The sequence below is a fragment of the Prionailurus viverrinus genome, chromosome D1 (assembly GCF_022837055.1).
Source record: "Prionailurus viverrinus isolate Anna chromosome D1, UM_Priviv_1.0, whole genome shotgun sequence".
Taxonomy (NCBI): domain Eukaryota; kingdom Metazoa; phylum Chordata; class Mammalia; order Carnivora; family Felidae; genus Prionailurus; species Prionailurus viverrinus.
The window spans coordinates 63,592,000-63,604,385 of NC_062570.1; the positions used below are offsets into that span (position 1 = coordinate 63,592,000).

Here is a 12,386-nt window from a genome sequence, read left to right on the forward strand (position 1 = left end):
ACATGAAAAAGCACAAAGAGAAAAAAATCTTTATTTTACCAACCGTAAATAACCACGACAAACATTTTGCACATTTCCCTTCTGGTCTTATTTTCTATCACATATACGTATGTGGTCATACTTGACATACTGTTAAGTAAGCAGTTTTTTTATGAATAATGTATCTTGAGCATATTTTCATGTAATTAGGTATTCCTACATCACCTTGCCCCAGACCACACAATTATTGAGTATTGGATCTAGGGATGTAACTCAGGTGCCTGAATTCAAATTCTCTGCTCTTCCCATGGTACCTTTTGGGTTCTTTTTTTGAAGAAAAGCTTAGTTATTCCTGTTTTCAGTACTTTCTTACTTATCTTGCACTCCTCAGCCACTCTAATTCTCTTCAGTGATAGAAGTTGCAAACTCAGATGCCCACAGGGCCTGAGCCGGAGCTATGGAAGAAACATAGTGGATGGATTAGGTTCAAGACATGAGGGAGCAGGGGAATACAGTCTGGAGACTGCATCTAAATAGGACAGTCACTACTGAGTTCCAGTTGTCTGTTGCCTCTGGGAATATGGGTACAGCATGCCAGCTGCCTTGTTTTTCAGGATTTCCTGGAAATCCACATTTTGTTGTAAAATGTCTTAATTTTACCTACTTAACTCAAATTTTTATTAAAACAGTGTGCTGGCCAACTCTTACTGGAACATATGAAAACATTTTCAGTCTGAATTTGACCCACGGGTTACTAGTTTGAAACCTTTGCTCTGGGAATCCTCCAATCTAGCCTAATCATCATAGTGTAATTAAAAGCATAAGGGCTTGGAGACTGGACAGATCTGAATTTAAATCCTGAACCCTAGCAAGGACTTTACTCTTTGAGCCTCGTTTCCTGATATAAAAACTAGGGATAAACGTTTCTACCACGCAGCTATAGTGAGAATTAAGTGAGATTGTAAATATAAAGTACCATGTTCAATGCCTTTTAACAGGTGCTGAATAAATGATACTCATTATGATCACCTTTTGCTTATTGGGGATCTTTCGTCTTTTTCAAGGATTTTTAGAGATGTAGAATTCTCATGGAGAGAGTAGATAACAGAAGCAGGTTTTCTCAGGGATGGTCAGCCCATAGAGAAGTTAGAGGTTCCTCACCTTTGATCCTAAAACTGATCTGCCCATCTAGATTTTTTGGGCCCTTAGGCCTTTCAAGGAGACACTCTCCTGGCAGAAAGGTCAGTCAGTAGAAACATTTGCACATAACTCCAGGCCTTTCCCCAAAGCATTCCCCGGCCAGCAACTTCCTCAGCTTGAATTCTTCCAAAGAATTCTCAAGAGGAATCTGTCTCTGTAGGTCACCAGGAATATTAGAATCTTTCTAAATCTTTGCTTATTCTGCGGTGTGCTGGGCTAGGAAGAGGTCAGAAGTGTTCAAGGAAAGAAGGCTGAGATGCTGGCTCTGACAAGCTTAGCCATTGATTGCAGGCTTCTGCAGGAGCTGCGCTCTGTATCCTGGCTCCCCCGAGACCCCGATCAATGCTATGGGCTGCTGGACCTGCAACGGGCTCTAGCCAAGGAGAACCACAAGGCTCTGCAGCTGCTCCATCGCTGCCTGCACCTCTGCACATCCATCCTGCACCTGGTAAGAGGCTACAGTGCAATTTATTGTGAACCTTTTCCCCAAGCTGAGCTTGCCAGAGGCCCAGTCTCCTCTTGGCTCACGCTTCTCCTGGGATCCCCTGTGTGGTCTGGACTCTGAAGTTGGCCCAGAGCCATTGTCCTGCCCGGCACCAGCAGTCTCTGTTGTGGGGTGGATGGATCAATTACAGATGGGCAGAGGCTTGGACCCAACCTTTTCCCTAAGGGTTGGTCCTGGCCTTGAGCAGGGAGGAGAAGGAACATAGCAATGGTTTTTCTTTAGCTGTTTGTGCCAGGGGCATTAGGGAATTTGAAAGTTGGAGTCTGGATCTTTTAGCTACTAGGCTTATCTTTGAACCTATTTTGAATCTTCAGTAGGCCACCGTGGCTGGTAGAAGCATCCGGTGATGGAGTCCTTCCTAATTATGCATCTGTGCATAATTTTGCATCTGTGGTACCTGCCCTCTGCCTAGGGCTCCTGGAGGCCCTGCTACATGTTCCTGTCACTATAGTTTGCTGTCTGTCGGGTGGGGCTGGATATTTACCCAGTTCTCTGGCTAATCGCTGTCTCTAGGTAAACTAGATCTGAGAGAGATCTAGTACATGAGAAATAATGTACGAGAAGCCCTAGGTAGATTCATACAGGGAAATGGCCTTCAGCCTCCAGACAATAACAGCTGGACCTGACACTGCACTAAGCTGAATGGGGCCGAAGGTGGGGGCAAGCTATTCCATGGCCTTTCTGTACCTCCCAGTTCCTAAATCCCACTCTTGTTTTAATGTTACAAAAATATTAAAATTTTTAAATAGTAGTTTACTTTGGGGGTGCCTGGGTAGCTCAGTTGGTTAAGCATCCAACTCTTGATTTCAGCTCAGGTCATGAGCCCATGGTTGTGGGCATGCTGGGCATGGAGCCTGCTTAAGATTCTCTCTCTGCCCTTCCCCTGCTCGCTCTCTCTCTCTCTCTCTCTCTCTCTAAAAATAAAAAATAAATAAATAAAAATAGAGGTTTATTTTGTCAATTAAGGTAAATTTTGCATGCAGTAAACAAATTGTAAGTGTGCAGTTTGTTGAAATATTTACATGTATATACATCCATGTAACCACCACCCAGATCAAGATGTAGAACATTTCCAGCACCTCACCAGGCTCCCTGGTACCTCTCCTGTCAATACCCCCACAAAGGTAACTACTACTCTGATCTCTGTCACCGTAGATTAATTTAGTCTGATTTTGAATTTCATATAAATGGAATCAACATTTTTTTTTCACTCAACATTATGTTAGCAAGGTTTATCCATAATCTTCTAGGAAGCAGTGGTTCACTCTTTTGTATGCTATGTGGTATTTCCTGTATGAATATACCACAATTTATTCTCCTATCGATAGACATTTGAGTTTGTTTCAGCTTTTGCTGTTATGAATAATGCTGATGAGAACATCTTTTTTTTTTAAATTTTTTTTAACATTTATTTATTTTTGAGACAGAGAGAGAGTATGAACAGGAGAGGGTCAGAGAAAGAGGGAGACACAGAATCTGAAACAGGCTTCAGGCTCTGAGCTGTCAGCACAGAACCTGACGCGGGGCTCAAACCCACGGACCGTGAGATCATGACCTGAGCTGAAGTCGGACGCTTAACTGACTGAGCCACCCAGGCGCCCCTGATGAGAACATTCTTGTGCATGTCCCTTGGTGGACATAAGCACTCATTTGTTTGGAGTATGTGTTCTAGGAGTGAAACTGCTGGAATAAGGTACATGTCTGTTTTACAGTACCAAACAGTTTTCTGGAGTGGTTGTACCAGTTTGTATTCCCCAACAGTGTAGGAGACTTCCAGTTGTCCTATGTTCTCATCAACCTTTAGTATTGTCAGGGTTTTTAATTTTAGCCAAACTGGTATATAGTGGTATCTCATTGTAGTTTTGTTTGTTTGTTTGTTTGTTTGTTTGTTTTAGAGAGAGAGCACATGCAAGCAGGGGAGGGGCAGAAGGAGAAGGAGAGAGAGAAAATATCAAACAGGCTCCACACTCAGTGCAGAGCCAGATGCGGGACTTGATCTCACAACCATGAGATCATGACCTGAGCTGAAATCAGGAGTCAGACACTTAACCGAATGAGCCACTCAGGTGCCCCTCACTGTAGTTTTAATTTGTGTTTCTATGATCACCAAGGTTGTTGAGCGTCTTTTCATATGCTTATTGGCTGTTTTGGTACCTTCTTCTGTGATGGTCTAAGTCTCTTGTTTATTTTTAACTGTTGTCTGTTTTTTTCCTATTAATATGTAAGAGTTCTTTAGATAGTCTAGATATGCATCCTGTATCAAATATATATATATATATGTATAAATTATATATATATATTATATATATTATATATATTATATATATATAAATTATATATATATGGGGGTATAAAATATAATATATATAAATATATATATGGGGGTATAAAATATAATATATATAAAATTATATATATATAATATATATATATATGGGGGTATAAAATATAATATATATAAATATATATAATTATAATTATATATATAAAATAGATATTTTCTCCCAGTCTGTGGCTTACCCTTTTACTATTTTAATAGTGTCTTTTTTTTTTTTTTTTTTTTTAAGTAAGCTCTATACCCAACATGGGGCTTGAACTCATGGCCCTGAGACCCTGAAATCAAGAGATGTATGCTCTACCAATTGAGCCTGCCAGGTGTCCCTTAATGGTGTCTTTTGATTAACAGAAGTTCTTAATTTTCTTGAAGTTCATTTTGTCAATCTTTTTTGATTAGTGCCTTTTGAATCCTGGTTTAAGAAATCTTTGCCTGCCCCAGAGTCATGTAGATATTTCCTTGTTTTCTTTTAGAACTTTTATTATATTTTCTTTCACATTTAGGTCTATAGTACATTTCAAATTAATTTTTATGTATGGTGTGACATAAGAGCCAAGTTTTATTTTCCCCATTTACTGAAAAAAATATCCTTTCCCCACCTAATTACAGTGGTGTCATTTTCTTAAATCAGATGACTGTATATGTGTGGGTCTGTTTCTAGACTGTCTTGTGTCTGATTAGTCTGTCTTTTGGCCAGTGTCACACCATCTTAATTATTGCAGCTTTGTGGTACGTCTTGATATTTGGTATTATAGGTTCTATAACTTTTTATTATACAAGATTTCCCTGGCTGTGCTAGGGCCTTTAAATTTCCATATCAAGTTTAGAATCAGCTTGCTAATTTCCACAAAATAATTTGCTGGGATTTTTTTTATTGGCTTGTTTTAAATTTGTATATCAATTTGAGGGAGAATTGATATCTTAATATTTCATTTTCTAATTCATATACATGGATCTCTTCATGTATTTTGATTAATTTCTCCTACTGAAGTTTTATAGGTTTCCTATAGAGGTCTTGAATATATTTCATTAGACTTATTACTAGATATTTGGTATCTTTTTGTTGCTATTATAAATGGTATTTTAAAACATTATTTTTTTCTAATAGTTGCTACACCATACACAAAAATTAATTCATGGTATATAAAAGACTTAAGTGTGAAAAGAAAATCCAAAAAGCTTTCAGAAGACCATATCACATGTTTATTATCTCAGGGTTTCTTAAGATATTAAAAAGTGTAAACCATAAAAATATCAAGACATTTGTCTGTACTAAAATTAACTTTTTGGGGTGCCCAGTTGCTTGAGCGTCCAACTTTGGCTCCAGTCATGATCTCATGGTTCGTGAGTCTGAGCCCCACGTGGGGCTCTGTGCTGATGGCTCAGAGCCTGGAGCCTGCTTCAGATTTTGTGTTTCCCTCTCTCTCTGCCCCTCCCCAACTCATGCTCTATCTCTCTCTCAAAAATAAATAAACATTAAAAAAATTAAAATTAACTTTTTATTTATTTTTTTTTCAACGTTTATTTATTTTTGGGACAGAGAGAGACAGAGCATGAACGGGGGAGGGGCAGAGAGAGAGGGAGACACAGAATCGGAAACAGGCTCCAGGCTCTGAGCCATCAGCCCAGAGCCTGACGCGGGGCTCGAACCCACGGACCGCGAGATCGTGACCTGGCTGAAGTCGGACGCTTAACCGACTGCGCCACCCAGGCGCCCCTAAAATTAACTTTTTAAAAAGCACCATAGGAAAAGTGAAAAGACAAGCAAATGCAACATGTAGAGCCACTTTCTGTGCTGCCGTGTGGAATGGAATGGAACTTGTCCCTGTTGGCAGTCACCCCAAAGGTGAGGGGTGGCGCAGGGGAGAGGGAGAAGGAGTAATCATCCCAAATGGCAACTGAATTGTTATAGAGCCAAGCCTGTACTCTGTGCTAATAAAAGCATGCTGCTGCCCAATAAATTGTAGCATTATTAAATAACTAAAATAGATTTGAAACACTAAATAAATAATGATATAAAATGTGAGTGTTTGTTAGATAACCTTTATCAATTTTTAAGGATGTTCCCATCAATTCTTAGTTTGCTAAGAGGTTTTACCACGAATGGGTGTTGAATTTTGTCCAGTGATTTTTTTTTTTCTGATTCTGTTTAAACGATTATGGGAATTTTTCTCCTTTAGTCTAATATGGTGAATAATTGGTGTTACACCAGCTTTGCATTACTGGGACAAACCCATTTTCTTTTTTTCTTCTTACTTCTTTCTTGTATAACTTTTTATTTTGATATAAGTTCAAGTTTATTAGGAAAGTTGCAAGGATAGTATAATAAACTCTCATTTACCTTTTACCCAGATTATTAGTTTGTCTTATTTATCATTTCTGCTCTTTTTCTTTCTCTATGTAAGTATACATTATTTTCCTGCACCATTTGAGAGTTTTAAGTTGCACATGGTAAGTTCCCTTACCCCTAAATATGCCAGTGTGTTTCTCTTTAAGAACAAGGACATTTTCTTCCACAACTCCAGTGCAATGATCAAACATTAGGAGATTTCACTTGGATACTATTTTGTTATCTAACCCATAGTCCTTCCTAGAAATTTGCAAATTATTCCAAAAATGTCCTTTATAACTGTTTTTTTTTTTTTTTGGTTTTTTTTGGGGGGGGGTTGTTTTTTTGTTTGTTTGTGTTTTTTTGTTGTTGTTTGTTTCAGGATGCAGTCCAAAATTGTGCACTGCATTTAATGGTCACTTCTCCATAGTCTCTTTCATTTGTCACAGTTCCTCTGCCTTCTTTTTGGCTCCTTGTCTCATGGTGGGACAGCCGTACAATAGGGTCTTCATTCCAAAGCCTCCTCCCCCTCCACATCAGAACAAGAACAGCCTTTGCTGAGCTCTTGCCTGGTACTTTCCCCTTTCCTGTTTTGCTTCCCTGCTTCTCTTGGAGGTTTGTTTCCTGAAGATCATTCCTTTAATAAATCACATTTCCCCAAATTCCTCTCTCAGGCTCTTCTTCTAGGGAACTCAGTCTAAGAAAATGTATATATTAGACCAAGCTCGCTCATTGTTCTGTGCAAATATTCTACCACCACAATAATTTTTTTAATCTACCTTATCTTTCAGTTTCTGAGAGATGCATGTTGAAAACATCCCCTCCTATGACTATAGATTTGTTCATTTCTCCTTGATGTTCTTTCATTTTGCAACATGTATTTCAAAATCATGTTATATGCTTAAAGATTCATAATAGTATTTCTTGGTGACTTTATTGCTATGAAGTCTGCATTCTGTTACTACTTTTCTGCTAGAGTTCTCTTTTGTTTGAGGTAAACTACATCAGGCATTTGCTCCATGTATCTTTTTCTATTAGTTTGTTTTCAACCTTCCTTTGTTATTTTGTTTTATGTGTATCTCTTACAAATAGCTGGAAGACATTTAGTCTGAGAGTCTATGTCTCGCAATAGATTTATCTCATTTATTATGATGACTGATAGGTTTGGACTTATTTTTTCCATCTTATTTTGATGTTTTCTATTTCCTGCAATTTCTGGTTGATTCTTCCTTGTGTTTCTTGTCTCTTGGTGGGTTGTTTACATTTTTGTTGCCATTATTGTCCTCTAATGATTTGGATGTTATACACTTTATTTTTCTCATAGTTGCCCAGGAACCACTCAATGCCTATTCATCCTTCTTAGTTTTAGAATCTTGACTGTTTCTTTTCATAAACTTGTAGCTGGAGGAAGCCACTTAACTCTGTTCAGGGCAATGAAACATAAGTGGAAGTCACCGAGAAAACTTTTTAAAAGAGGCATATCTAACCGGGATGTCATAGTGAACATTTACTCCTGACTTATTGTCTGACCCTTGGATGAAATTTTTGGTGATAGAGAAGCTTTTACACAATGATAAAGGCAAAAGTCATATTAAAGATTGAGGAGAAGGAACATAAAAGGAGCTTTTTTTTTTTATGTTTTATTTTTGAGAGACAGAGAGAGAGCGTAAGTGAGGGAGGGGCAGAGTGAGGGAAAAACAGAATCTAAAGCAGGCTCCAGGTTCTGAGCTGTCATCACAGAACCCGATGCAGGGATTGAGCCCCACCAAAAGTGAGATCATGACCTGAGCCAAAGTCGGACGCTTAACCGACTGAGCCACCAGGTGCCCCAAAATGAGTGTTGTTTTTATCGATACTGTTGGGCCAATATACCATTAAGGGATTTCTTATTGCATTAAATAAACCTTTTACTTGCTTAAACCACACTTTTTTCCAGTTTTCTCTCACTTGCAGCTGAATCCATATGTAAGAAATGTATACACCTGCTCAAAAGATGTAGCTGTTCCATTTACACTTTTATAACAATGTCTCTTTCATGTCTTTTTCTAAAAGCACTTTGTCAGGAAGGCCTTCTCTGGGTCACCCTATTTAAACTTGCAAACCCCCACTATCACCAGCATCCCTGACCCCTTTTTCTACTCTGTGTTTCCTTTGCTCATAGCACCTATAACCTTTTTACATAGAATATAAATTACTTATTTATTATTATATATTATTATATTATATATTATTGTATTTCTCCCCCCACCTCCAAGAGGGTAGGGATTTTTATTTGTTTCATTCACTGATATATCTGTAGTGCTTCTTATAGGTTATGTCATATAGTAGATGCTCAGCGAGTGTTTTGAGTGAATGAATGCCAAGTGTGCATTTGTATCCATGTCTTTCTCCCTAACAGAATAAGAACCTTTACTGTATTCTAATTTCCTTTCTCTCCTCTCTTCCTCTCCCCACCCTCCACCCTCCCTATTCCACTTATGTTCAGATCTACTGGAATTTAATTCTGGATTGTTATGAACATTCTTGTTTTGTAGCCTGCTCATTTAGACCTGGCAATATGTTTTACAAATGTCTTTGCTCATCAAAGCTTCTTGTAGCTCTTATATTCATTTTCCTCTGTCAAAAATATACTGTTGTTTGTTTTGTTTCATTTTTTTCAGAGAGAATCTGTGGATGGTAAATGTTTAGAGTCTTTGTATATCTAAAAATGTCTTTATTCATCCCCAAATTTCAGTGTGATACTGTGGCTAGATACAGAATTACAGGTTAAAAAAATTCCTCAGAACTTTGAAGGTATTGAAGATATTGCCCCTTAGTGGTGAGGCTTTAAAAATGTATACTGATTACATACTTGTGTAGTAATTATTGTTGCTTTGTGTATGGTTTTATCCTAATTGGCACTCAGTAAGCCCTTTCAGCTTGAGTGATAGATTCTTTTTATATGTCCTGTGGAACCACCTGTGCCAGGCATTATGTGAAGCAATAAATGCAATAAGATGTGACAGAGGCCTCGTCCTGGTAGAATTGCCAGTGCAGTGCACGAGTGACACGAGTAACTAGCTAGTGGCGATGCGTCGCACTATGGGCTGTGAAGTGGGAAGCACTCAAAGTATGGAGGGTATTTCTAGAGCGTGAAAGAGAACCTCTTGTCAAGCCCAAGGGCACATTTGTGTATGAAGCACTCAAAGTATGGAGGGTATTTCTAGAGCGTGAAAGAGAACCTCTTGTCAAGCCCAAGGGCACATTTGTGTATGATGTGTGGCTCAGGCCTCAAGTGCCTTATGTCTGGGTCTCAGAAGACTGGGGTTTGAGCTCAGGTTGAGCAGAATACAATCTAATCACAGAGTCTACTGAGCATCAAAACAGACAGGAGAGCTTCAGGGACAGAAGGTCCATCTGGCCAAGCATGTCTTCCTGGTGTCTCCCCTCTGTTCCTCAACAGGACAAATCCTGAGAGGTGGCAACTGTCAGCAACCTCCCAGATGTGAGAAAGAGCCACCAAGAGGCTCTTAGACTTTTATCCCACATTCTTCATCCCCCAGTGGAAAGCCTCTGTCAGTGTCCCGAGACAGCATCTGCTGTCAATTATGCTAGCCAGCAGGCCACACCTCCCAGCCCTGCTGATTGGAATCTGTGTCCTGGAATTATTGCCGAGCCCTACTTATCCAATCTTTCTCTTCTTTTGTGTAGCCTGTGTGTTAGTAAGCTTCTCTGTTTACACACGCACACATTTTCTGAGTTTGATCCTTGGGGCCTTTAGCAGACAGGCCTGGCCTATCAAATTAGCACTGTGGCCTCTCAATGTATGTTCTCCATTTTACATCTTCTCTGGTCACTAAAGGATTTCGGGGGCTAATCTCTACCAAAAAGCAGCCTTCCGTGGGTATATCGAGGTGCTAGGTTTCAGACTCTGAGACCCGAGAGTTTTGCACAGGCCAGCGGGTAGCCAGTTTGTTTTCTTTTCCCTTTGTCCAGTGAGTTTTCCACTCTCTATTCTGACAGGTTCACGAGGATACGTATCACATGCAACAGGGCCTGCAGGAGCGGCTGAAAAACTGCAAGAGGATCAGGACTGACCAACCCTCGGTGTATCTTCAGAAGGTACAGGGCCAGCAGCTGGAGCAGAAGCTGAGGCAGACAGAGGCGTGGTTGCTGCGGCTGGGACAGTTGGCCCGCCTGGTGGACCACATGATTGGCCAGAACCTTGTGTCTATCATAGAGGAGGAGATAACCTCCTTCGTGGCCAACATCCTGCAGGTAAGGGAGTGGATGGCATACGTGGAGGCGGGACAGGCAGTCAAGGCCACATGGCAGACAGCAGATACTGACCTGTAGCCCCACGAGCTGTCATGACCTTTCTTTTTTTTTTTTTTAATTTTTTTTTTTCAACGTTTATTTATTTTTGGGACAGAGAGAGACAGAGCATGAACGGGGGAGGGGCAGAGAGAGAGGGAGACACAGAATCCGAATCAGGCTCCAGGCTCTGAGCCATCAGCCCAGAGCCTGACGCGGGGCTCGAACCCACGGACCGCGAGATCGTGACCTGGCTGAAGTCGGACGTTTAACCGACTGCGCCACCCAGGCGCCCCTGTCATGACCTTTCTTGACAGGCCCCAAGGCAGAATCCCTTTCTCTCAGCAGAGCTGGTCTTTGACGATTGTGGCCAGCTGTCTCATGAGCCATGTATTGAAAACATGATCCAGATTCTAACTGGGGGCCTGCAGTCTGTCAAGGCCTCTGCCCTGAAGGTATCCTGGACTGGGCAGGGGGGCTGGCTGCAGGAATTCCCAATTCTAATCCCCTGTGTAATCAGAAGTTCTCAGCCTGGTCTGAACTTAGTTCCTTGTTTTCTGTTTCTGCCCCCCTCTACCTGCCTTGGTGTGAAGGTAATGCAATCTACAGACCTGAAGACCCCCTGGGACTCCTTGATTTCTGAAGGTATTTAAGTAAGGAGACACAGGCAGGCGGGTAGGAAGGGTGGAAGGAGCAGGGAGAGTCACATGCACAGTGCCAATGGCATGGCCACAGAGTCAGGCCTTAGGTGTGGAGGGAGCAGCTATGACCTGGGTACTGCACACAGGTGTGGGGGGTGGGGGTTAGAGAGTGTGGGTGTGTCTTTGCTCACTCATGCCTGTGCTCGTGTGCATGTGTGTGCATCCAGTTGAGTGGAATGAGAGGTGTGTAAAAGAATGTAAGTACATTGTCCTTCCTCTCGTTCATTCAAACTCCGTGAAATTACTCTCTAATGTCATAATGGCATTTTGTTTACTATTAAATTTGATTGCCAAGTAAATTTGTATTTACTTGAAGAACTCTGCTTATTTGATATTTGCTTTATTTCGGACAACTCTTTTTCATTTCATGTAAGATAATCTATTAGTATTGAGCTATTATGGTGACCAGTTATTACTGGCTTTCAGTCCTCAAACTTGTTAACAATCAGGGAGGAAATACATGTTCACATTTCCTTTATTTGCAATACTAACCCAGTTACAAATAAAACTATTACATGCATTCAGGCACATCTGACATGTAAGTACTTAACCCCCACCACCGCCTTCACTCAACTAGTATGTTTTCAGCAGGATGATTTAAAGACATGAAGTTGGGCGCCTGGGTGGCTCAGTTGGTTGAGCCTCCGACTTCAGCTCAGGTCATGATCTCACAGTGTGTGAGTTTGAGCCCCGTGTCAGGCTCTGTGCTGACAGCTTGGAGCCTGGAACCTGCTTCGATTCTGTGTCTCCCTCTCTATCCGCTCCTCCCCTGCTCACACTCTGACTCTCTCTCTCTCTCTCTCTCTCTCTCTCTCTCTCAAAAATAAATAAACATTAAAAAATTTTTTAAAAATAAAGACATGAAGTCAATTTTAGGAAATAGATGACAAGGAAGTGGAAGGTTCATTGAAAGCAGCACATGTCTTTTACAAATCACACCAATTGGGGCACATTTGTTCTCAAGTGCATCTAGGTTAAATGGTAGAGACTATTGATATTTGTTTTACATGGTCAGTGGAAAGAGGTAGGGCTCTAGAACCAAAC

The 12,386-nt window shown here is 40.6% G+C and overlaps 1 protein-coding gene across 5 annotated transcripts in view; it reads left to right on the forward strand.

Moving 5' to 3' along the window:
• The window catches only part of DNHD1 (dynein heavy chain domain 1), an 82,608-nt gene that overhangs the window by 13,758 nt on the left and 56,464 nt on the right, over window positions 1-12,386 (forward strand). For 4 of the 5 annotated variants that reach the window (XM_047877361.1, XM_047877362.1, XM_047877359.1 and 1 more), the window contains 4 exons: window positions 1,471-1,627; window positions 10,351-10,605; window positions 10,959-11,096; window positions 11,235-11,286. In XM_047877361.1, coding sequence (XP_047733317.1) covers window positions 1,471-1,627; window positions 10,351-10,605; window positions 10,959-11,096; window positions 11,235-11,286 — 602 coding nt within the window. Of the gene's footprint in view, window positions 1-1,470; window positions 1,628-10,350; window positions 10,606-10,958; window positions 11,097-11,234; window positions 11,295-12,386 lie in introns of all 5 variants that reach the window. The other variant, XM_047877363.1, reaches the window with a different exon arrangement.